We start from the raw sequence: 24861 nt of genomic DNA on the forward strand, positions 1-24861 counted from the left end.
AACAACCTTTTTGCAACACTATTACAGCCCATTACTCAACTGTATGGTAATAAATTTGTGAAATGAAAAACTAACCTTGCGGTCCTCCTTAAAGAGCTCTGCAGCTGTGGTGAAGTGAGGTACGGCGTTTTTACAGTGTGGACACCCTGAAGGAAATCAAACAGGTGGGATTTTATTACAGCTTATTCCTATATATGTGTACATTATTTATGTTAAGGGGTTAAACAGAAAATTACACGGCAAATGAAGTCAGAGACACAAACATGTTACAAGCTTACAGACTTCTAAAAGGTGGAGGAAATATGATCAGTTCCATATTCAGTGTAACAAGGCATACAATAAATACAAATAAGAACATAAAAGTAGTTTCTGGTACCGGCAACAATACGCAAACCTGATGTGTTTTTCTAACAGCCTGTTTGCTAATAATACATCTTCTCCCCTCAGCTTCCATTGGAGCTTGACATCCTGTAGGCACGGCTCATTTGCTTTGTTCTCTTGTGGTTAATGTCAAGTACCCAGATCTTCTGTTCTGTTCATTAAAATTAAGCTGTGGTAAATGTTAAAGGTGAAAGAGAAGCGAGAACACATCTTGAGGAGAGTGTTATATATGTCAACAGGCAGTTTGGCATAAAAGCTTTTATGTAAAGAGGTAGGTGTAAATTACTAATCTAGTCAGCATACAATAAACAGCCGTTTATTTAAAAGTTTACATCGTTTTAAGTTTCATATTGGCCATATATTTCCTTAAATATACTGCTAGAGTAATATACATGTTAATATTGAATTTTTAAGAGATAGTCCGGGCTAAGCTCTCTCTAGCCCTCAAAAACAGCACCCAGGCTTTAGGGCCCCAAACACAGACAGCGTGACATTGCCTTTGCTATTATTATTATTATTATTATTATTGACTGGTCTTAGCAGGAACCCCAAAGAGAAAAATACTGTTAGTTATAATTCTTTCACAGAAATTCTAATCTGTTAAAATGTGCTGCCAGGTCAAACCTTGAGTTAAAAAACATTACCAACATAGATCTCCTTGTCCAATCGGAATTAAGCCTCAGTGTTCAGCTCTAGCCTGTTTACCACACTAACAAACTGGTTTCAGCAGATTTTTCTTTCACCACTGACAGACATGGGGATCCCACTCTTAACTGCATCTGCTGAGGGATCAGACATAATCGGTTAAACTAGGTAGTGCCAACTGAACGCATCCAACTCTCATAGGAAACTCCATTAGGGTGACAGTGCAAAGGGTAAGCAAACATAACAGTAGGCGGTGGCAATAATTTGGACAGACTTCTTTTCTGCTCCACCCTGAAATGAGATTTAAGATGAAAAGGGATTTAAAATACCTAACAGAATTTATTCCACAAATTAATTTCTCAAATCTACATTTGATTTAGATAGTCCTGACTGGGTTATTTGTTTTATTACTCGTGTTAAGCAGTTTCAAACATTTCTTTTTTTCCACATAAGGTCATTCATGGGTTTTGGAATGACTTTTAATGCGGACTTTATTCTAAAAAGCTTATTAGTTCTACAGTACCAGACCACACATAATGTTTGGATTGGGCTGAGGTAACAGAAATATGAAATTTATGTTAAACAACTTAATTTTAATTGGAAAATGTTTTATCATATTCTAAAAGCACTCCTCTGCCTGCAGTGTCCCTCATTGTAATCAGCCTTAATTTCCCTAACTTTATATATTAAGATATGCTCACTACAGAAGCAAAGCTATTTACAAACAGCTTACATGTTTAATGAATAAAACGTTTTAATTAAAACTCACCTACCTATTACTAAACAGATGGTCTCTAATGATTTTTAGACAAATAAAACAAAAGTCTTATCTTAATGTATAAGTAGCTAGTAGAATGGGTCTTTTCTTTTAGAGATGAGATGCCCGAGATCTAGAAAGAACTGTTTAATTATTGAGACAAAAGAATGTGCTTTGTTTTTGCCAGGGAGAAGTAAACTTTAGGTCCAAGTGTAGCACTCATCTGCTCCAATGAGCAACTGTTTGTTTTTAGTAGATTTGTTTTCTTAGCGTACAAGATGCTTTGTATTCTAAACGAGATTCAGCATTCAGCAATCTGCTTTAAAATAAGCAAACTAAACTAGTTCTGATTTAAGGCACAGCTTACATCTGTAACAGAGCTGATAATGTGCAGACAAAACTATGGAGACTACATTTCCTTTTTCTAGCAAATTATTTAACAGAAATACATTTTGTTTTACATACCGGTATATAAAACACATATTTAGTCTAATGTAGTTTTTACAAACTACCCATGACATAAAACATAAAAATCAACTATTTAAGAAAGGGATTGTCATTTTTACTTATCTGTAACGTTTTGCCTTGCAAAAGAATTCATATGTTTGACATGTAAAAACCACAAGATTCAATACATTTTATTGAAATCTTATGTGACATACAGTACTGTGCAGAAATTTAGGCAGGTGTGAAAAAATGCTGTAAACAAACAATGCTTTCATGATGATTTGTTTTTATTTTTATCAATTTACAAAATGCTAAGTGAGCGAACCCAAACATACAGCCAAAGTCATTAAGAACTATCTTCAGCATACAGAAGCACAACATCATGAACTGTGTCTGGGATTACATGAAGAGACAGAAGGATGTGAGAAAGCCTCCATCCACAGAAGATCTGTGGTTAGTTCTCCAAGATGTTTGGAACAACCTACCAGCCGAGTTCCTTCAAAAACTGTGTGCAAGTGTATCTAGAAGAATTGATGCAGTAGTCACACCAAATGTTGATCTGATTCAGATTTCTCTTGTGTTCATTCACTGCATTTTGTTGATTGATGAAAGTAAATGATTAACACTTCCAGTTTTGAAAACATTCTTTGTTTTCAGCATTTTTTTCACACCTGCCTAAAACCTTTGCACAGGCCTGTACCTTTATAAGCAGTGCCTAATTGTAAAATGGAGGAAGATATATTTTTAAAATGTCACCTGCCTATGTATTAATCCCCCCTGACTTATTACTTTATAGAGCCACAACCACTCAGCATGATGCCGCCACTACCATGCATCACTTTGGATATGGTACGTTCCGGGTGACGTAGAGCGTTAGCCTTCCTCCACTCATAACCTTTTGCTTGTTGGCCAAAAAGGTCAGGTTTGGTCTCATGTTTGCTGTGTCAACTAAAAGACTTGTATCAAAAAGCAAATTAGTTTCTTATTAGCACTTTCCATAAATGTCAGATTTGTGAAGAACAGCAGTTTTCCTGTCGATAGCTTCACACCTGAGCTGTAAATCTCTTCAGCTCCTCCAGAGTTACCATTGGCTTCTTGGCTGCTTCTCTGATTGATTAATACTCTCCATACCTAGCCTCCCATGACATAGCAGGTGTGCAGTTGTGCCATACTCTTTCCATGATTGTATTATCGGTTAAACAATGCTTTATTGTCTTTAAATAACATACAATCCCAATAAAATCCATTAAAGTTTGTGTCTGTAATGTGAAAAAAAATGTCAAGGGATATGGATACTTTTGCAAGTCATTGTTTGAGGTTTACACCTAATTGGACATGTTAAGAAATCAGGCATTTTAGTTGCACAAACTGTCACTAAAACAAGTAGGTTTAGTATGCTAGCTATTAAATCTAACCAATTTAATTGCTGATTTTAGGACCTCAGTTACTATTGCAGACAATTAGGTTGCCTCAGGTACAGTAAAACATATGAGATTCTTCCCCATGGAGCTACAAGCTCTGGTTTTCAAATGTTTCTAACCTTTATTTGTTAGACAGCAGCTGCAATTCATCTAAATCTCAATTAACAGAAGTCTGTGAACAAATCAGAAACCAATGAGCAAGGTGCAGCTGGGGCCGGCAGGCAGGGATGACAGCACGTTGATGCTGCTTGATGTACATCTGGACTCTTCCTTTGTAGATGGTAACACCAAAGGGCCTGACCGGTGCGCCCCGTCAGACTTTGAAATCCAAATCAGAAACAAAGCGCAACATGCATGAGAGTGCACATACATCATGTGTCTGTAAGAGGATTTTATGAATGACTAATTTTGTCATATTATGATTATTATTTTTATTTTTTTTACAGAAAGTATTAAATTGTTTAAAACACTATTCTTTCTTGACCTGATAGTGCTTTTAGAGATGCTGACTTTTAGTAGTATAAAGGCTAAGATGTCTGAGTATAAAAGACCTTCATTGGGTTCAGTCAGATACATGTGGAAATTAATTGTTATAAATATAGATACAGACAAATGTCCTGGGAGCCCTGGTATATACACACACACACACACACACAAACACACACATACAGGGGTTGGACAAAGAAACTGAAACACTTGTCATTTTAGTGTGGGAGGTTTCATGGCTAAATTGGACCAGCCTGGTAGCCAGTCTTCATTGATTGCACATTGCACCAGTAAGAGCAGAGTGTGAAGGTTCAATTAGCAGGGTAAGAGCACAGTTTTGATCAAAATATTGAAATGCACACAACATTATGGGTGACATACCAGAGTTCAAAAGAGGACAAATTGTTGGTGCACGTCTTGCTGGCGCATCTGTGACCAAGACAGCAAGTCTTTGTGATGTATCAAGAGCCACGGTATCCAGGGTAATGTCAGCATACCACCAAGAAGGACGAACCACATCCAACAGGATTAACTGTGGACGCAAGAGGAACCTGTCTGAAAGGGATGTTCGGGTGCTAACCCGGATTGTATCCAAAAAACATAAAACCACGGCTGCCCAAATCACGGCAGAATTAAATGTGCACCTCAACTCTCCTGTTTCCACCAGAACTGTCCGTCAGGAGCTCCACAGGGTCAATATACACGGCCGGGCTGCTATAGCCAAACCTTTGGTCACTCATGCCAATGCCAAACGTCAGTTTCAATGGTGCAAGGAGCGCAAATCTTGGGCTGTGAACAACGTGAAACATGTATTGTTCTCTGATGAGTCCACCTTTACTGTTTTCCCCACATCCAGGAGAGTTACGGTGTGGAGAAGCCCCAAAGAAGCGTACCACCCAGACTGTTGCATGCCCAGAGTGAAGCATGGGGGTGGATCAATGATGGTTTGGGCTGCCATATCATGGCATTCCCTTGGCCCAATACTTGTGCTAGATGGGCGCGTCACTGCCAAGGACTACCAAACCATTCTTGAGGACCATGTGCATCTAATGGTTCAAACATTGTATCCTGAAGGCAGTGCTGTGTATCAGGATGACAATGCACCAATACACATAGCAAGACTGGTGAAAGATTGGTTTGATGAACATGAAAGTGAAGTTGAACATCTCCCATGGCCTGCACAGTCACCAGATCTAAATATTATTGAGCCACTTTGGGGTGTTTTGGAGGAGCGAGTCAGGAAACGTTTTCCTCCACCAGTATCACGTAGTGACCTGGCCACTATCCTGCAAGAAGAATGGCTTAAAATCCCTCTGACCACTGTGCAGGACTTGTATATGTCATTATCAAGACGAATTGACGCTGCATTGGCCGCAAAAGGAGGCCCTACACCATACTAATAAATTATTGTGCTCTAAAACCAGGTGTTTCAGTTTCATTGTCCAACCCCTGTGTATGTGTATATATATATATATATATATATATATATATATAACCATTGGATGCACATGGTCCTCAAGAATGGTTCGGTAGTCCCTGGCAGTGACGCGACCATCTAGCACAAGTATTGGGCCAAGGGAATGCCATGATATGGCAGCCCAAACCATCACAGATCCACCCCCATGCTTCACTCTGGGCATGCAACAGTCTGGGTGGTACGCTTCTTTGGGGCTTCTCCACACCGTAACTCTCCCGGATGTGGGGAAAACAGTAAAGGTGGATTCATCAGAGAACAATACATGTTTCACATTGTCCACAGCCTAAGATTTGTGCTCCTTGCACCATTGAAACCGACAATTGGCATTGGCATGAGTGACCAAAGGTTTGGCTATAGCAGCCCGGTCGTGTATATTGACCCTGTGGAGCTCCCATTGGACAGTTCTGGTGGAAACAGGAGAGCTGAGGTGCACATTTAATTCTGCCGTGATTTGGGCAGCTGTGGTTTTATGTTTTTTGGATACAATCCGGGTTAGCACCCGCACATCCCTTTCAGACAGCTTCCTCTTGCGTCCACAGTTAATCCTGTTGGATGTGGTTCGTCCTTCTTGGTGGTATGCTGACATTACCCTGGATACCGTGGCTCTTGATACATCACAAAGACTTGCTGTCTTGGTCACAGATGCGCCAGCAAGACGTGCACCAACAATTTGTCCTCTTTTGAACTCTGGTATGTCACCCATAATGTTGTGTGCATCTTAATATTTTGAGCAAAACTGTGCTCTTACCCTGCTAATTGAACCTTCACACTCTGCTCTTACTGGTGCAATGTGCAATCAATGAAGACTGGCTACCAGGCTGGTCCAATTTAGTCATGAAACCTCCCACACTAAAATGACAGGTGTTTCAGTTTCATTGTCCAACCCCTGTATATATATATATATATATATATATATATATATATATATATATGTACAGACCAAAAGTTTGGACACGCCTTCTCACTCAAAGAAATTTCTTTATTTTCATGACTATGATTATTGTAGCTTCACATTGAAGGCATCAAAACTATGAATTAACACATGTGGAATTATATACTGAACAAAAAAGTGTGAAACAACTGACAATATGTCTTATATTCTAGCATATATATCCCGCATGTAGAGTCCATCCATTCACCTCTTCTGCGCCGCACAAAGACACGGTGGTTGGAACCAAAGATCTCAAACTTGGACTCATCAGACCAAAGCACAGATTTCCACTGGTCTAATGTCCATTCCTTGTGTTCTTTAACCCAAACAAGTCTCTTCTGCTTGTTGACTGTCCTCAGCAGTGGTTTCTTAGGAGCTATTTTACCATGAAGGCCTGATTCACACAGTCTCCTCTTAACAGTTGTTCTAGAGATGTGTCTGCTGCTAGAACTCTGTGTGGCATTGACCTGTTCTCTAATCTGAGCTGCTGTTAACCTGCGATTTCTGAGGCTGGTGACTCGGATGAACTTATCGTCCGCAGAAGAGGTGACTTTTGGTCTTCCTTTCCTGGGGCGGTCCTCATGTGAGCCAGTTTCTTTGTAGCGCTTGATGGTTTTTGCGACTGCACTTGGGGACACTTTCAAAGTTTCCCAATTGTTCGGACTGACTTACCTTCATTTCTTAAAGTAATGATGCCCACTTGTTTTTCTTTACTTAGCTGCTTTTTTCTTGCCATAATACAAATTCTAACAGTCTATTCAGTAGGACTATCAGCTGTGTACTGTATCCACCTCCTGCACAACACAACTGATGGTCCCAACCCATTAAAAGGCTTGAAATCCCACTTATTAAACCTGACAGGGCACACCTGTGAAGTGAAAACCATTTCAGGTGACTACCTCTTGAAGCTCAACAGAATGCCAAGAGTGTGCGGAGCAGTAATCAAAGCAAAAGGTGGCTACTTTGAAGAACCTAGAATATAAGACATATTTTCAGTTGTTTCACACTTTTTTGTTCAGTATATAATTCCACATGTGTTAATTCATAGTTTTGATGCCTTCAGTGTGAAGCTACAATATTCAAAGTCATGAAAATAAAGAAAACTCTTTGAATGAGAAGGTGTGTCCAAACTTTTGGTCTGTACTGAATATATTTTATTTTTTGCAGAAGCCTAATCTCCCACTGACAAAATGTGAAAAATCCAACCTTTAATTTTAGTACATTTATTCAGTGGGAAAAGACCTTTGTATAATATATTGGCAAGGTGCCAATTTTTATGTCAGAGGTGATTTTGGTAAAACTATTCTTTGTTACCATGACACCCCCAACTGAATGAATGTAAGGAAATTTTGGATTTTTCTACATTTGTAATGCTTCCACAATATAAGTGTAAAAAATCTTTAGCAGGGGTGCCAACAGTTGTGTCTGCATTAAGTATTTGTTAGACAGCCAAATGATATCGTCAGCATTATGTTTAATTTTTAAAGTCCTTCCTAAAGCGCTAATTCATGAAATCTATTCTCAGGGATGTGAGGCCATCCTGGTCCTCCATGTAGGTTAGGTGGAGTTAATGTATACTGTGCAATGAGGAGACTGGCGGAGATACGTATACACACTGATTCAAAAAGCAGAATATGAACACCCCAAGTTCAACAAAACAGAGCTGCAATTCCACCCAATATTTAGATCATAAACGTTTTCTAAATGTCAGATTAAAGAAGATTTTTTTGAAGCTGTCATTCGGAAATAGTTTTACTTGTAAAAACATTATCTAAACAGCTACTGAGCAGGTTTCATGGAGCTAAAAATGTAAAAAGAAATTCCTTACAAGGAGCATAGAACATAACCAAAGCATGCTTCTTCTTCTTCAGAGCTTCTCTGAAGTCCTCTGAGCCAAGATGGCTGACACTGGAGGGTTTGTCCTCCCAAGACTGCTCTGGTGGTGGAGGTGCTTGGGGACTGCAGAGATAAAAGACTCAAGTGATTCAGGAAAAAGAGCAAAAATCCTACTTTAATGTGTAAGTTGTGCATTAGCAGATAAACTGTGCTGTGAAAAAGTATTTGTCCCCTTACAGATTTTTTGTTTTTGATTTTGTGTCACACTTCAACGTTTCAGATCATCAAACTGATTTAATACCAGACAAAAATAACCTGAGAAAATACAACATGCAGTTTTAAATGGTGTTTTTTTAAATTAGGTACAAAAAGCCATCCATGCAAACCCTAACCCTAATAACTAGTTGTGCCACCCTTGGCGGCAACAACTCCCATCAAGCATTTGCAATTACTTACAATGAGTCTTTTGTTTAAGTATTTCCCCCCCACTCTTCATTGAATAATTGCTTTATTTAGCCATATTGGAGAGGTTTCGACCATGAATTGCCCGTTTAAGGTCATGCCACAGCCGAGTCCAGATTTTGCCTTTGCCGTACCAAAAACATTATTTGATTTTTTTTGCCATTTAGAGGGTGATTTGCTGGCTGGTGTGCTTTGGATCATTTTCCTGCTGCATATCCTGAGTGTGTTTGTGCCTAAGACCACAAATATTCTCCTTCAGAATGTTCTGGTTAAGAATCCCATAAATCCATTCATCAGGAAAGCAGTCCCAGACCTTCAAACTACCACCACCATGTTTACCTGTCGATATAATGTTCCTTTTCTAAGATGCTGTGTTTGTTTTACGCCACATGTAAAAGGAGGCAAATCTTGCAAGTCCCCAAAATATTGTACCCAAAGACTTGGAGATCATTACAATGATTTTTGCCTTAGTGTTCTTTTTGGCCAGTAGGAGTTTTCACCTTGAAACTCTCCCATTAATGCCATTTTGTCCCTTAATGTCGAATCATGAACTTTGACCTTAAATTGAAACAAGTGACACCTGAAGTGTTTTTTGTTATTCTGTGACCTCCTGAAAGCATCCATGATGATTTTGAAAGGCCGGCCACTCCTGGGAAGGCTCACCACCATTCCATGCTTTCACCATTTGTGGATAATGAATGTCACTGTGGTTCACTGGAGTCTAAAGCCTTAGAAATGTCACTAGAACCCTTTCCTAACAGAGATCTCAATTACTATTTTCTCATCGGTTTTTTAAGCTCTTTACATCTGGGCATGATGTGTTGCTTTTTGAGAAATTTCAGCCTACTTCATGTCGTTAGACAGGTTCTATTTAAGGGACTTCTTGATGTCAAAGGTCTATCAGTTAACAGGTTTGTGTGTGGCTAGTGAAACTGAACTTAGCTTCCCAAAAATATGGAAGATCACAATTAATTCATGAGGGGCACCCAGGGGTTGGAGGTTATATTTTCACATAGGGCGAGTTTAGATAGCTATTCTTTACTTAATAAATTAAATCATGATTTAAAAACTGCATTTTGTATTTATCAGGTTATCAGTGTTAAATATAAAAAATTTATTGGATCATCTGAACATTTAACTGTTAAAAAAAGAGCAAAAACAGAAGAACTTTGTCATGGGCCAAAAGGTTTTTCAAAACGCTTCCCAAACATAGTTTGATCCAGGGACTTTTATCTATTATACACAAACAAACACACATTGATCGTTTAAAACCTTTCTAAGAAGGTCACTCATACATCTATTATCATAATGTTTTGGGAAATGTGTCTCCTACACATTAAAGACCTTATTTTACCTCCAATAGCGACAGAAATGCATAAGAGGTGCATTTCTTAAAGCTTTGTGACAATACGTAAATGTCTAGAGACGCATTAAAAAGGAAAAAAGTTGGCATTTCAAGCACATTCATGAATATAAATATTGTCATTATCATTTCATAAGAAAGTATGACAGATAATACATTTAATATGCCTGCATTTAATATGCCTGCATCAGCAGGAAGTGTCAGTGCAGGCTACATTGGTACATTTCACAGTGACCCCTTAAAAACCAAGGCTCGACTCTGAACAAATGTTTATTAGACACAGGTGAAGAACTGATGTCTTGCTGAGTGTGTTAGACCAGTGACTCACTTGTGCATGAACTCGATGATCTTGTTTTTGTTTCGGAGGTGTGGGAGTGTGTATTTTTCTTCCCCTTTTTCAAAGTACTTAACAGTGGGGAAACCGGAGATCTTATAGCGATCGCCCACAGCCTTGTGCACCGTGGCATCAACGGCTGCTAGCACGCCTGGACTCTGTGGAGAAAAAGCAACATCCACTTTCCATGAATGACCAGCACTATTACAGGTCTATTTCAGACGTGGTAAATGAAGATGGACAGTACTGGTAATCAACTAACAGTTCCAGTAGGCTGGGCAGTGACAACAGTGTTAGGGGCTGCAGTAGCATTTACAGAAGTATTTACCAGCAGTCAGGACTGTAAAACTAACAGAAATACAAGCACAGAAAATGCAGTACCTGTTACACAAATGGTGAAAGTACAAGAAAGAAAGGAAATAATAGTCTTACGTTTTTGATGTTGGTTTAAATAAGTCACAGATTGCAGAACAGATGAAGGGAGAAAGACATATTTTATTCATGCCACGGAGGTTTTAAGCAAACAGTAGGGAGAGAGGGGCACAACCTAACACCTCAGTTTTTACTAAATAATCAACGAAAATATAGAGCAGTGCAATCCTTTTTAAATTTCAACAGGTTACCACTGAGGTGGGGTCAGTTTTAACAGACTAAGAGGTTAGTTGGAACATTTGCTAAAAAACAGTATCTAACCATCTATAATTGCTTTAATGCAAATCTATCTACAGGCCAAAGATGGGTACCTATTCAGACTCTATATTAAACTGTCTATTTACCTCCTTTTCACTGTTTTTTAATTTTTTTACAGTTTTTATCTATACTGGGGTGTGTGATCACATGTCTATAATTCAAATTTTAAACCAAAAGATTTACTCATTTATGTTTGAACATTTTCATTAAGATGTATTAATTTTTCAGGCCTTTCTATTTCTAGTCATTCATTCACTCATTCATTTCTATTTATATTCAATAAATATTATGTTTTATTTATATTAATCCTCTGTTGCTTTAGTATTTCTACTTTCTTCTTACTCACTGTTTGTTTTTTACTGTTGACCCTTTCATGAAGTGAAAATGCCATTTTTAGGAATGATGTTTTATACACAATAATACTCAGTAACAACAGTTAAGAGGTTTAACTGTACCGCTGTGTTACAATGTTGTTTTTCAAACATTTACTAATTTTTAAACATAACAGCTATTTACTGGTATACAACATTCAGTGGACCACACCTAGAGCTCAGTAAGTGAAAACACATTCCATGGAAAACTTACTTTTCCTAGGCTGAAACTCTCATCTGTACATCTCCAAGAATTTAAGTGGGAGCTGTCTGGAAATGTTCCTTAAGACGTGATTTCAAAGTGTCCCAGAAGCACGCCACACTCAATCCAATGACATAAAATGAACCGTACATTTAGACTTGACACTACTTACAAATAATTCAATGAAGTATACATTTTAGAGTAAATAATGTATTTATTATTTTTTATTATTTTCTATAATGTATCTATTATTTTATATCACATGTTTTTTCTACATTTGCTTGCACCACCTGGAGGACACGAGCTGCTCATGAAGGTTCTGGGGAAATTTCTCATAAATTCTCTCTGTAGAGTCGCTCCCTTACAACACTGGTTTAACATTTTAGGATGACATTTTATGCCGCCTGTATTTTCAATATTCACACTCACCTTTTACACCCCCATATTTCACAACTACTATTGTGATTATTCCACATGATCAGCTCATCTCTTCACAACCTCCATATTAAATTCCCAGTCTCCTCTAAGAAACTGGCTGCTTGTTAAAAAACAAACATGTACAACGCACCTGTTCAACCTCTGTTTTGAGCTCGTCATGTCATGTAGACTTTCTACAGTGCCTTCAAAAAGTGGCCATTTTTACCTTTTAAATGTACAGTGGAAGGAAATGTTAAATCCAGCTGTTCTGTGTGTTCTGTTAGAGAACATTAGAGAAGAAACGGCGTCATGAAGGGCAAGGAGCACAGCAGACAGGTCAGGGATTACGGTAAATTGTGATGTTTAAAGCAGCGTTGGGTTATAAAAAAAACAAAAACAGTCGAACTGTTCAATCAGTGTGAAAAACATTAAACCTAGCAACACATCTGCAACTCAGGTGGAAAAATGTGTCAACAGAATGAGTATTAGCATTGAACTCTACAAACTGGCCTAGCAGAGCGAAAAGGAGTAAGTCAATGTTGAAAGAAAACAAAAAGACTCCTTTAAGGTTTGCAGCAAGCCATGTGGAGTACACAGCACACATGTGAAAGACGGTATTCAGGTCAGATGAAACAAAGGTTGAACTTGTTTGAGTTTAAACAGGTTTGCAAAGAATAACAGTCCAAAGTTTCAGTCTCTAAATGCATAAAGCCGATAAATAAATAGCCCAAAAATACTTGAGCTGTGGCTACATGAAAATATGGTTCTACCAAATTCAAACTCAAAATGCTGAACAGAAAACATCACATGTTTCAGAAATATTTTTGAAAAAATAATAAAAACAATGGATAATTCACTTTCCATTTTACAGTATTCCTCTAATAGAACAATATTTGTGTTGGTCTATTACAAAACAAAACAAAAAATTCCCTTCGTTCAGATTTTTGGTTGTGATATGAGAAAATCTGGAAAGATTCAATGGGTATGTTGAAGGAGTGTTACGTAAAGGAAGAAAAGCCTGAATTTAGATTAAGCATTTCAGGTAGATCAGTAAGAATTTTTCTTACACATAGAAAAAGTAATTTAACACTCAGAATCAAGTTATACCCAGAATTCACAATACGATCTCCTGTTAGGAATACAAGAAGCAAAGCAAATAAAAAAAACAACTACTCAGTGATATGCTGGATTTTAGAGCAACTCCTCTCCATCAATATTAGGTAACAGTCAAGATTTTGGGCACAGAGCCACCAGGACAAAGACCAAGCACTGGCCAGCAGAACGCTCATGGATGAGGTAACTTGTATAGACTTGTATAGCCCCTGCCCCAGGGTTAGGGTTGTGAAGTAACTACAGAGAATAGTGGAAAAGAGAGAGGGGAGGACCGCACCCGACTAATCAGAAACACATCGAGGACTGGGCCACTGCACAGATTCACCAATATATCACCTGCAACAGCCAACAGCCGCAGGCAAAGGAGGTGGGATGATCATGATCTGCTCATGAGGAACAGCTAGTATGTATGTGAAATATGAAAGAAAAATGGACATACATGCAGCTCACATGTAAACAAAGAAACTTACATCTGTGGCTTTGTTGAGTACTTCAGCAGCTTCATCATACTCTGGCTTCATCTTCTTGCAGTGACCACACCCTAAAGAATCCAAAAACACATATTACAGCCAAACAGATGTGTTTTTAAAAGCTGTTTTTAGTGTAAATAGGAAAAAAATACAATAAACAACACAACAATAGGAATGAAACCCATGTGGCCATGTTTAATCTCATATGACAGAATTTAGGGAACTATTTCTTAAACATCTTTTAAATAATATTGGTAAGATGAACGTAAAGAGTCAAGGGAACATTTGATTAGAAATTATAAAACAATAAAAATAACAGATAGCATTTTAAATTGTTGTGATGGAGAAAATTAGCAGTGGAACAAACTGCTGACAACTGAGCTGCATCACTAATCAAAATAAAGTTGCATCGTAGCCTTCTGAATAGTAATGGAATGGTAAAAGGCCTAAAAAATCCCACCGAAACTCTTAGGCCAGTGGTCATAATGTTATGTCAAACCAATGCTATTATAAATTCTATAAAAATCAGTTTCTGCCAGAACTTTAGAATATTAAATGATGTAATTCCTGCACAGAATTACAGCCTCTCGATTCAACGAACTGCTGTAATTCTTTGGACTCTTGCTGCTTCATGATGGTTTATCGGGGGGGGGGGGGGGGGGGGCCCCCCCCCCCCAATCACTGCAGACACGCTAAGGGGAGCAACTGGAAATGAGACAACAGCAGTCTGTCTTGCTTACCATCAGGGATAAGTCATGTCTGATCACTATGTTCCACTCTGAAATTTGCATCTGAGAAAGGATATTCCTGACAAACTGAAGAGGACCTTGGAGCACAAACTTCGTCGCGTATTATTAGGGAAAATCATTAACTCCTCAAGAGAGTTAAGGCACTGCTGGAAAATAATAGAGCCTACACAAAATACTGATACTTTGGACACATATTGGACATTTTTACTCAGGGGTGTACTCATTTTTATTGCCTGCGGTTTAGACATTAACGGCTGTGTGTCGAGTTATGTTTCAGGGGGCAGCACTGTTATACAAGCTGTACACTGAATGCTTCACATCTTCTGCAGTTATGGAAATATATGTTATTTTACCAAAGGAATGACTAAATATTCGCTTTAATAAAAGCAATTAGCCTTATGCAATCTTTTTTGATTCTAATTTGACAAAAAGTTAAAACTTGCGATACGGTCAAACAATAGTATTTTTACCCGAGGTCAATATCCCCTGAGAAATGTATATCAGCCCATGTTCAACAGGAAAAGCATTTAATTCATAAATGAAGAACAAAAACTATGAAATTATGCATTCATGTAAAAAGCTAATTCTCTCACCCGCATCACAATAAATCTTGGCCTTAAAGATCTTAGTTGATATTTCTCTTAAACTAATAAGAAAACAGATTGAGAAGGGAACCTACACTCACTCAAAGTTTGATTCCCTTTTGCCCTCAGAACTGTCTTATTTGTTTGTAGAATAGATTGAACAAGGTATCAGTGTTATGATTCTGGCCCGTCTGCCTGCTCTGTCTTCATGTAATCGGCTAATCTGCTTCACCTGTCTGCTGCTGCACTGGAGTGCAATCTATCATGCCATGCACCTGTTTTTCTGCAGTTATATTCAGCCCTCAGACAGGCAGACAGTGCCAGATTTTCAAAAACCAACCAGTTAGTAGATGTCCAGCATTCCTTCCTGCCTGACCACGTTTTTGACCACTTTTTGCATCTTGGATTTCCCTGCCTTGCCTGACCCTCATTGGATGTCTCTCGCCTCTGGATTACGACCTTGTTTCTGTCTCTCGACCAAAGCCTCCTGCCTCACCCCTGGATTTGTCTGCCTGAGTCTGCCTCCCTGGTTTCACCCAGTTACTGCCCCCCCTTGACTACCGAGCCTTGGATCTTTCACCCTGTCGGCAATCCGATTTCTGGCTGCGGCGTGTTCTGCACCGATCCTCCCGGTCTGGAGACTGCCAGGACCGCACCCTGCAAAGGAGCCTATTCTGATTCCTCCGTCCTACACGGACTCTGTTAAGGTGGGTGGCTTCTTTGGAATCATATATATTTACCTAAGCTTTTTCAAGCCACTAACCTGCCTCTCCGTTCCCAGTGATCCCGGGTTCCCGGCTGGTGGAGTCCTGAGTATTTGTGCGCTGCTCCTAAATAAATCGTTTAACTTTTATTCTGTTTCTGGCTGAAATTCTGGGTCCTCCGTCCTGAACCTCACAGAGAAAATCTGGCCATAATGGACCCCTCGCCAGCACAGCAGTGGCGCGCCTGTGTGGATAACTCCATCGCTTGTCTTGATTCTGGTATGACTGAGATTATCACCATGTTGCGATCCATGTCCCCTGTTTCTACTCAGGCACCTTTACAGCCAGCTCCGCCCAGCCCTCCTGCCGTACCTCTCATGGTGAAAGAACCCCGACTGGTTCCCCCGGAATTATTCAAGGGGGATTCCGACCAGTGTCGGGCTTTCCTTACTCAGAGTGAGATACATTTTGAATTACAGCCGTCCTCTATCCCCACTGAGCGCTCTAAAGTGGTGTTTGTCATCTCCCTTTTAGCTGGCAAAGCCAAACAGTGGGGCACAGCTGAGTGGCAGAATGGCTCCACCTCCTGCGCTTCCTATTCAGCCTTTTCTAAGGAGCTCATCAGAGTTTGGGGGGGGGCTCAGTCCTCTTCAGCTCGGAGATCTGGGTGGTGCCCAGAGCCTCTGATCTCTCCTCCCAAGGTCTTAAAAGGATCTGACCCTGAACCTATGCAAATAGGGAGGACCAAGATCTCGGTAGAGGAACGTTCACGCTGCCGACAGCTGAACCTGTGCTTTTACTGCGGGGGCCAAGGTCACACAGTCACCAAGTGTCCATTAAAAGGGCCGGCTCAGTAGAGGTGAGGGGGACTCTACTGAGCCGTAGTCTGCTGTCTGTCTCCTCATTATCTTTTCCTGCTAACATCCTAGTCTCCTCTGTTTCTCACCAGGTGTCCGTTTTTATTGATTCTGGAGCGGACACAGAATTCATGGACGAGGCTTTTGCTAAGAGTCTTGGAATTGAACTTTTTCCTACACCTGACAACCATAACATCCTGGCCCTGGACGGACATCGCCTCTCCAGCTCCCATCTGAGAACTGATAAGGTTGGTCTGGTCCTTGGCGGAAATCATCAGGAGGAAATTTCCTTTCTCATTATCAGTTCACCTCAGTTACCCATTGTTCTGGGAGCTTCGTGGCTTAAGAGACATAACCCTCACATTGACTGGCAGGCCCAAGAAATTTTGGGTTGTCTAGGGCCTGTTCAGCTTCCTGTTTGTCCTCCGCCAGAATTTTGTCCGTCCCTGATAACGCCATAGAAGAGACTTATCCTGACCTGTCTAAGGTTCCCCCAGAATATCATGATCTGAAAGAGGTGTTTAACAAGTCTCGGGCCACGGCACTTCCTCCCCACAGGCCTTATGATTGTGCCATTGAACTCCTCCCAGGTACGTCCCCCCCAGGGGACGCCTCTATTCATTGTCCGGGCCGGAGTATGAGGCCATGAAGAAGTACGTAGACGACTCCATAAAAGCAGGCATTATTCGACCCTCTTCATCTCCTGCTGGGTCTGGGTTCTTCTTTGTTGGCAAGAAAGACGGCTCCATGTATCGACTATAGAGGGCTAAATGAGATCACGGTCAAGAATCGGTACCCCCTTCCACTCATGAACTCAGCTTTTGACCACATTCAGGGGGCCAGGTCCTTCACTAAATTGGACCTACGTAATGCTTATCATTTAGTCCGCATTAGAGAGGGCGATGAGTGGAAAACAGCCTTCAACACCCCCACTGGCCACTACGAGTATGTGGTCATGGCCTTTTGGCATAACCAACGCCCCTGCTGTATTTCAAGCTTTGGTTAATGATGTCTTGAGGGACATGGTGGCGCATTTTGTGTTTGTGTACCTTGATGACATCTTGATTTACTCACAAGACCAGGAGACGCATAAACTGCATGTCCGGTCTGTTCTTCTCCGCCTTCTCCAGAATCACTTATTTGTCAAGGCTGAGAAGTGTGAATTTCACACCACCTCCACTTCCTTCCTTGGGTTCATAATTTCCCCCAATCAAGTCATTATGGATCCCTCCAAGGTTAAGGCGGTTTCTGAGTGGCCTACACCTTTAGATTGCAAACAGCTACAAAGGTTTCTGGGGTTTGCTAATTTCTACTGCCGTTTTGTTTGCAACTACAGCCAGGTTTCTGCCCCTTTTCACGCCATCACTTCTCCCGAGGTCAGGTGTGAATGGAATGATCAGGCAGAGGAGGCCTTTGTCAAGCTCAAGAAATTATTCACCACTGCTCCAGTTCTCCGGTCCCCCAACCAAGAAAGGCAATTCATCGTTGAGGTTGATGCCTCCAGCACTGGGGTAGGTGCGATCCTAAGCCAAAGATCCCCAGAGGGCCGGGTTCACCCTTGTGCTTTCTTCTCCAGATCACTGTCCCATGCTGAACGCAACTATGATGTGGGGGATCGAGAACTCCTAGCAGTCAAGCTGGCTCTTGAGGAGTGGAGGCACTGGTTGGAGGGGTCGAAGGAGCCGTTTCTTGTCTGGACTGACCATAAGAATTTGGAGTATCTGAAGACGGCTAAGCGCCTAAACTCCAGGCAGGCCAGGTGTGCTCTTTTTTTTTTTGGACGGTTTAATTTTGTACTCTCTTTTAGACCCGGAACCAAGAACATGAAACCAGATGCCTTGTCTAGAATTCAGGAGACCTTGGAGTTGGGGACCGTCTGTTTGTTCCAGATCACCTGGTTCCCAAGGTACTAGAGTTCTGTCATAAGTCTCGTTTTGTTTGCCATCCTGGAATCTGCAGGACGCTGCGGCTGGTTCGATCCCAGTTTTGGTGGCCTTCCCTGCTCAAGGATGTCACAGATTTTGTTGCTGCCTGTTCCCAATGTTGCCAGGCCAAGCCGTCCCGCCGACCGCCCTCGGGGCTGTTGCCCCGTTTTATTGGTCCATTCCCCATCTCCAAGGTCGTGAATCCTGTGGCCGTCCGTCTCAAACTGCCCCGATCTATGAGAATCCACCCCACCTTTCATGTGTCAAGCCCTACATCGTGCCTCGTCTCGGGCCCGCCCCCGGGCCCCCTCCACCCGCCCGACTCCTAGATGGTGGGCCCGTCTATGCGGTCCGCCGCATCCTCCTGTCCAGGCGTCGGGGCCGTGGGTTCCATTATCTGGTCGATTGGGAGGGGTACGGTCCTGAATTCCGGCCCGCTTCATTGTGGACAAGACTCTCATCCGAGAGTTCCACCGCCTCCATCCTAACCAGCCTCGGGGTTCGTCCAGAGCCGGATGTTGAGGAGGGGGTTCTGTTATGATTCTGGCCCGTCTGCCTGCTCGGTCTTCATGTAATTGGCTAATCTGCTTCACCTGTCTGCTGCTGCACTGGAGTGCAATCTATCATGCCATGCACCTGTTTTTCTGCAGTTATATTCTGCGGCGTGTTCTGCACCGATCCTCCCGGTCTGGAGACTGCCAGGACCGCACCCCACAAAGGAGCCTATTCTGATTCCTCCGTCCTACACGGACTCTGTTAAGGTGGGTGGCTTCTTTGGAATCATACATATTTACCTAAGCTTTTTCAAGCCACTAACCTGCCTCTCCGTTCCCAGTAATCCCGGGTTCCCGGCTGGTGGAGTCCTGAGTATTTGTGTGCTGCTCCTGAATAAATCGTTTAACTTTTATTCTGTTTCCGGCTGAAATTCTGGGTCCTCCGTCCTGAACCTCACAATCAGAAACAAGTGTCAGAGAGTTTGGTCCATGTTGACATGAATGCATCACTGTGGAGGCTACTGAATTACAGAGAACTCGTTCTCTTTGCCAAGAAAATATTCCTCCTCACCAGTCCACCACCAGCCTCAGCAGTTGATACAAGGCAGGATGGATCTATGCTTTCATGTAGTTTAAACCCCAAATTATAATGGTTAAGTCAAGCGGAAATCCAGACTCACCAGACTGGGGGCCGTTTTTCCGGTCTGTTATTGTTCAATACTGGTGAGCCTAGGTGAACTGTTCCATCAATTTCCTGTTCCCAGCTCACCTGAGCAGCTGTAGCCCATCAGCTCCAAAGGCGGACATGTTTTGCATTCAGTGAGGGTATTCTGCATACCCTGGTTGCATCGAAAATATTTTTAAATACAAAGACATTTCTTATATATAACAAACCATCTTTGTTCTGTCTGATGCTGCAAAAAGAACACAACAAACCTTGTACTTTTCTAAACCTGTTAAATTGCCCTTGTCATAAGGGATCAGGAAGTTCTTTCTTCAGTATAATAAGCAGAGCTGGTACAGGCTATAAATCAAGAGAAATGCACATAGTGGGAAAGAAAAGCTGTGTCTCTTTAAACTAATTATCTGTAGTATGTGATTGTGCAGAGTGTGCTGAGGCTCAGCAGAGATGCAAAGGGATTCAGAGGATGTTTTTTTTCTGGACTTTTAATAAGAATCATCTTTATCGGTCATTGCACATGTACATTACAACAGAATTTGTGCTCCCTATAAGGGATGGCCCCTTGTGTCCCCTCCGGAACACAAACCTCCTATTCTAACCACTAGGCCCTGTCCTTTGCTCTGTTGTCAGGCCTGCTCTACATTCAGAACAAGCGGTGCATGAGGAGTGTGTTCAGTGTGTGCTCAGCAGGAGGCTGAGGTGTACCGGGATGGCATGCTAGATATTGCTGATTCAGATTTCATGTGGGGAGATCAACGTCAAAAGAATAAACATGCAAGCTCTGTAAAACTCTGAAGACATTAAGATGGAGACGGTGCCTTTCACCTGTATTACATGAAAATGATGCTGAGGAGTTGCAAGACCCTGTGGAGCAAACTGGTCCTGTAGCTACTGGCTAAATGACCATTCAGAAAAGCTTTTAAAAGGCAAGCCAGTGACATAATCATTAGCAAATGGTGGGACAACATAAACACATCAAACAATACGATCAAACATATTAGCTATGAAACAAAACTCTGTACTCAGTAGCTTGGGCAGAGAGAAACTTTTGTTGTGGTCCAGGAAACAATCACCCGCCTGAGTCGGGGAAACAGTGCATTGAATTGGAGGTTTCTAAGGAGCTGCACGCAACGCTCCCCTGCTGTGCAGCTCAGAGGACAGTGAAAATGGACAGTAATACAAGCTGATAGTGTTGGCTGGAAGAACATTAATCTCAAATTGACAGCAGAGCCATTAAGAAACTGCACCGAAGCAGCAAAACCCGGGCATCTACGTGTCTGTGCTTCCATTAGAAAAAAACAGAGATATGCAGCTCAATTGTGTGCACTAAATGTTTTGTCATGGTGTGTGAAATATGTATTTGATATGCCACGGGCACGCAAACATTTGTGCGATTGCGTGTGTGCCGACAATATTTGATGAAGCTTGTTTCAGCCGGCTGCCCTTGATCTGAGCTTGTTTATGACTGGCTGCTGTTCGGGGTTGAGTCAAGTGCAGCAGAGGCATCTGTGAAGCTGTGACACCGCAGCGGGAAAGAGTGGAGCAATCTGCTTCCAGCATGGTTTAAACAGACACTCGCTCAAACATTTTTCTGCACATTTAGGCTAAAAATAGAGGGAAACATTGCGCCATGAATTTGATCACCCTGTTGGTGGCCTCTGAAAGTTGAGGTGACGTGATCATTTTGTTACGTGCAGTAGGTACTCAAATCAGCGGTTGTGGCTGAATAAGGCTATGGCTTTGACTCTTTGTCTAAACACCAACTGCAGGGATCCAACCTGCAAATATTTTGTTGTATTTTAGATCTATTTTGGAGACGCATCAACAGATTTTTTTTCAAATGGTGAAGATATAGAACGGGGAATGAGAATGCAAGGGGAGTGAAAATTAGCTGTGTGGATGACATCTATACTCTGTTAAAGGTATGATCCACCATTTGCTTGGGAGACTAATCTGTAAACTTGCTCTGACCTTTAAACACAAAACATCTTTGAAACAAGATAGCAACAAGCAAGTCCACACCAGGGGCGATCCAATCAAAAAGGACAACAGGCATCTGCTGATAACGAGTCCCACATCAGTACTTCATTAAAAGCAATGTGGTATTTTGCTTGAAAACTCAATAGCTTTAAAGAGCAGTAAAATGAAATGAGACATCTCATCAGTATTTGATGGTGGGATTGTGTCATACTTAATTTGACTTGAAAGATGCATCTTTTACCCATGCCTGTTTTACTCCAGCTCAAAATGCTTCCATGTGGAGCTGATTTCGGACCTACTATGCCTACTATGCCAACATTAGCATGTTTACTCTGTTTTATACAACTCGCTTGCAGTTATTCATGCGCAAACAAAACTGGCAGGAAAAAGTTGCTCTGCTTCAAACGTTATTTTTGATGAGGGGTGTTTCAGCTGCTCTCTGCGCAGCTCTCCCCACACTGACAGCCCTCCGAGCGCAGCATGCAGACCCGCAGGCCCGTTTGTGCAGCACATGCACAAACGGGCAGAGCACAGCAAGTAATTAAGAAAAGTGTCAATTTAAAAAGTGGACTACAAACGGTTAGGTAAAAAGCTAATTTATAAGATCTTCAGAAACATGCAAGGTCTATAAATACAGCTTTTAAAGCTTTGCAGACAAAAACGTTTAATGATTTTCTGAATCTGGCTGCACAAATTTTGAAAATAAAAGACTGTATCAACAGAAATTAGGAGTAGAGCTTAGTCAAAGACTCAGGTCATGAACCAGATTGGGATATCTCAAGTGTAAACTATGTAGGAAAAGATGTGTAAAATATGACTGAAGAGAATCTCCAAGCAGTTTTGAAGGAAAGGATCCATGAAGCACAATGATGACTGATATTTGCTTTTGAATTTCTACTCCAAACTTGAATGCTTCATGTATGATTTCTTTTTCCACAATGGACAGATGATTGGACATTATACTGATCTGACAGTTCAAACTGCTTCTCCTGGTAGCCAGTCTTCATTGATTGCACATTGCACCAATAAGAGCAGAGTGTGAAGGTTCAATTAGCAGGGTAAGAGCACAGTTTTGATCAAAATATTCATAGGGGTTAAAAGGTCTCTAACAACAATCCGAGGTTGATCAGTGGTGTAATATCAATGGGATGACCTTAACCTCCCATTTCCTGTTGATCAAACAACAAAAGGTTGATCAGATATTGGTTTGGATCACAAAGGAAAGACTGTGCTACATTGTGAAAAATTAAAGTTATCCTTCACAAATAAATCCATTTCTATGTAAAAGGAAATTGCATTCCAAAGCATTCCCGGCACAATGCCACTCTTATTCTGGCATTTATAAACATGTCAGTGTGACTTATAACCCCCCAATACAATATTTTAAAGCTGGAGTTTTGACGTAACTTTTGCATTTTGAAAATTTTGATCCATCTGATATGTTTGCAATAAATATTCCCATGTAGTCACAAGCTTTAAGTGAAATAAACAAAGAAAATTCCTATCAGAAATTGCTGCAACACAATTAAGATTGTGTTGTGTAAGTTTATGTCAATATCTTCATCAATAATTTACAGGTACATGTTACAACAAGAAAAATAGACATCTCCCCAACATGGAGGAGGGTGTTTGATCAAAGTAAGTCAGTCTGGAAGTTGGAAAGAGTCTGGCAGGGTTACAAAGTTCTGGGTAACAACAGTGTGCGGTGCCTGACTGAAAATGTGAGGCATATGTAGAAATGACAAGCAGGCTTATATGAACCATATGGCTGCAATGAGGAGTTATTTGCAAGGATGTCGGGTTAGTATGTGATACATACAGGGGTTGTATGTAGATGTTTCATCTTAAATATATTTGTATTTAAGATGAAAAATCTTTGTAAATATGCTCTATCCAGAAGTCTTTAAGTGGTATAGCTTTAGCTTCACTTGGTTCAGATTCTGTTGAAAATCTCCTATTAAGCATCTTTTGCTGTGTGATTATTAATCAGCTAATTGTAAAAATAGTCAACAGATGAATCGATTAGTAAAATAATCATTAGTTGCAGCCCTACAGTGTATAGCTTTGGGCACAAAATCATCCCTTAGGAAAATCTCCATCAATACATTTATCCTCTCTATAATACTAACTGGTCTGATTTTTTTCCCCCATCAAAAGACAAGAAATCCAAAAATCTTTGCCATAGAGATTTAGCATAGAGAGACCTAGTAAATACTGATTACCCGAGAAATCAGATGTTGACCGGAATCAGCTCGAGGGAACCCAGACCTCAAAAATCTGATACTTTTTGATCAGTGAATCTAAGTCCTAACAGGTTATGCTAAAAGCATTTTTCTGTGTGGAGGTTCTTAAATCAAAGTAAGCTATCGTCAGTATCAGTGAAGTGTTTTAAAAAATAAAGTCAGGAGAAGCAAAAAGCTTTAAAAAAGAATTTAAAAGGAAATGTATTTTCTCGCCTGCTTATTTAGGCAGCTACTTTTAAAAAGGGAGTGATTCTTTTAACATAAAACAGGAAGACGGAGATGCATTACAGCAGTTTATCAGCTTCATTCTTTTGAGCTTTCAGTCGGTCTGTTGATAACTGGAAAGCTGGATTTGGAAATGTGAATCCCAAAAGTCAAGGCGTCCTGTGTATTTTAGACTTTTCCCTGGTTCAACAAACTTGATTGAAATGACGGTTCATTATCAGGCCCCTGCAGAACTGCAGACATGTGGAGTAGGTGATTCAAGCATTTAAATCAGCTGTATTGGAGCAGAGACACATCTAAAGCATGCAGGGCACAGGCTCTTGAGGACTTGAGTTGGGCACAACTGGTCTACAACCTCTAGAGCAGGGGTTACCATAAATCTGACGCTAACAAGGGTTCGCAAATAAAATAGTGCAGGAACTTGAACATTGAACTAAATAAGAATTACAATTTAAAAAAAACATATTTATGGTGTATACTTCACAACAGGTAAACTATACATTGAATAAAAACATTACATTAGTGGTTGATGCTTTTGTGTTCCTCATACTGTCCAGTTTTGAATGCTTTAAGTGACCTCTGTATGCAAACAACAATCGAATGCCTTGAAAACTT

The 24861-nt window shown here is 40.8% G+C and overlaps 1 protein-coding gene across 1 annotated transcript in view; it reads right to left on the minus strand.

Annotated features, from left to right (window-relative positions):
* pdia5 (protein disulfide isomerase family A, member 5) overlaps positions 1 to 24861 on the minus strand; it is an 85119-nt gene that overhangs the window by 10218 nt on the left and 50040 nt on the right. Inside the window, exons 12-15 of the mRNA XM_047370450.1 lie at positions 13804 to 13874; positions 10535 to 10698; positions 8374 to 8504; positions 76 to 146 (exon numbers count right to left, since the gene is read on the minus strand). Coding sequence (XP_047226406.1) covers positions 76 to 146; positions 8374 to 8504; positions 10535 to 10698; positions 13804 to 13874 — 437 coding nt within the window. The remainder of the gene's footprint in view (positions 1 to 75; positions 147 to 8373; positions 8505 to 10534; positions 10699 to 13803; positions 13875 to 24861) is intronic.

The sequence above is a fragment of the Girardinichthys multiradiatus genome, chromosome 7 (assembly GCF_021462225.1).
Source record: "Girardinichthys multiradiatus isolate DD_20200921_A chromosome 7, DD_fGirMul_XY1, whole genome shotgun sequence".
In the NCBI taxonomy this organism is placed as follows: domain Eukaryota; kingdom Metazoa; phylum Chordata; class Actinopteri; order Cyprinodontiformes; family Goodeidae; genus Girardinichthys; species Girardinichthys multiradiatus.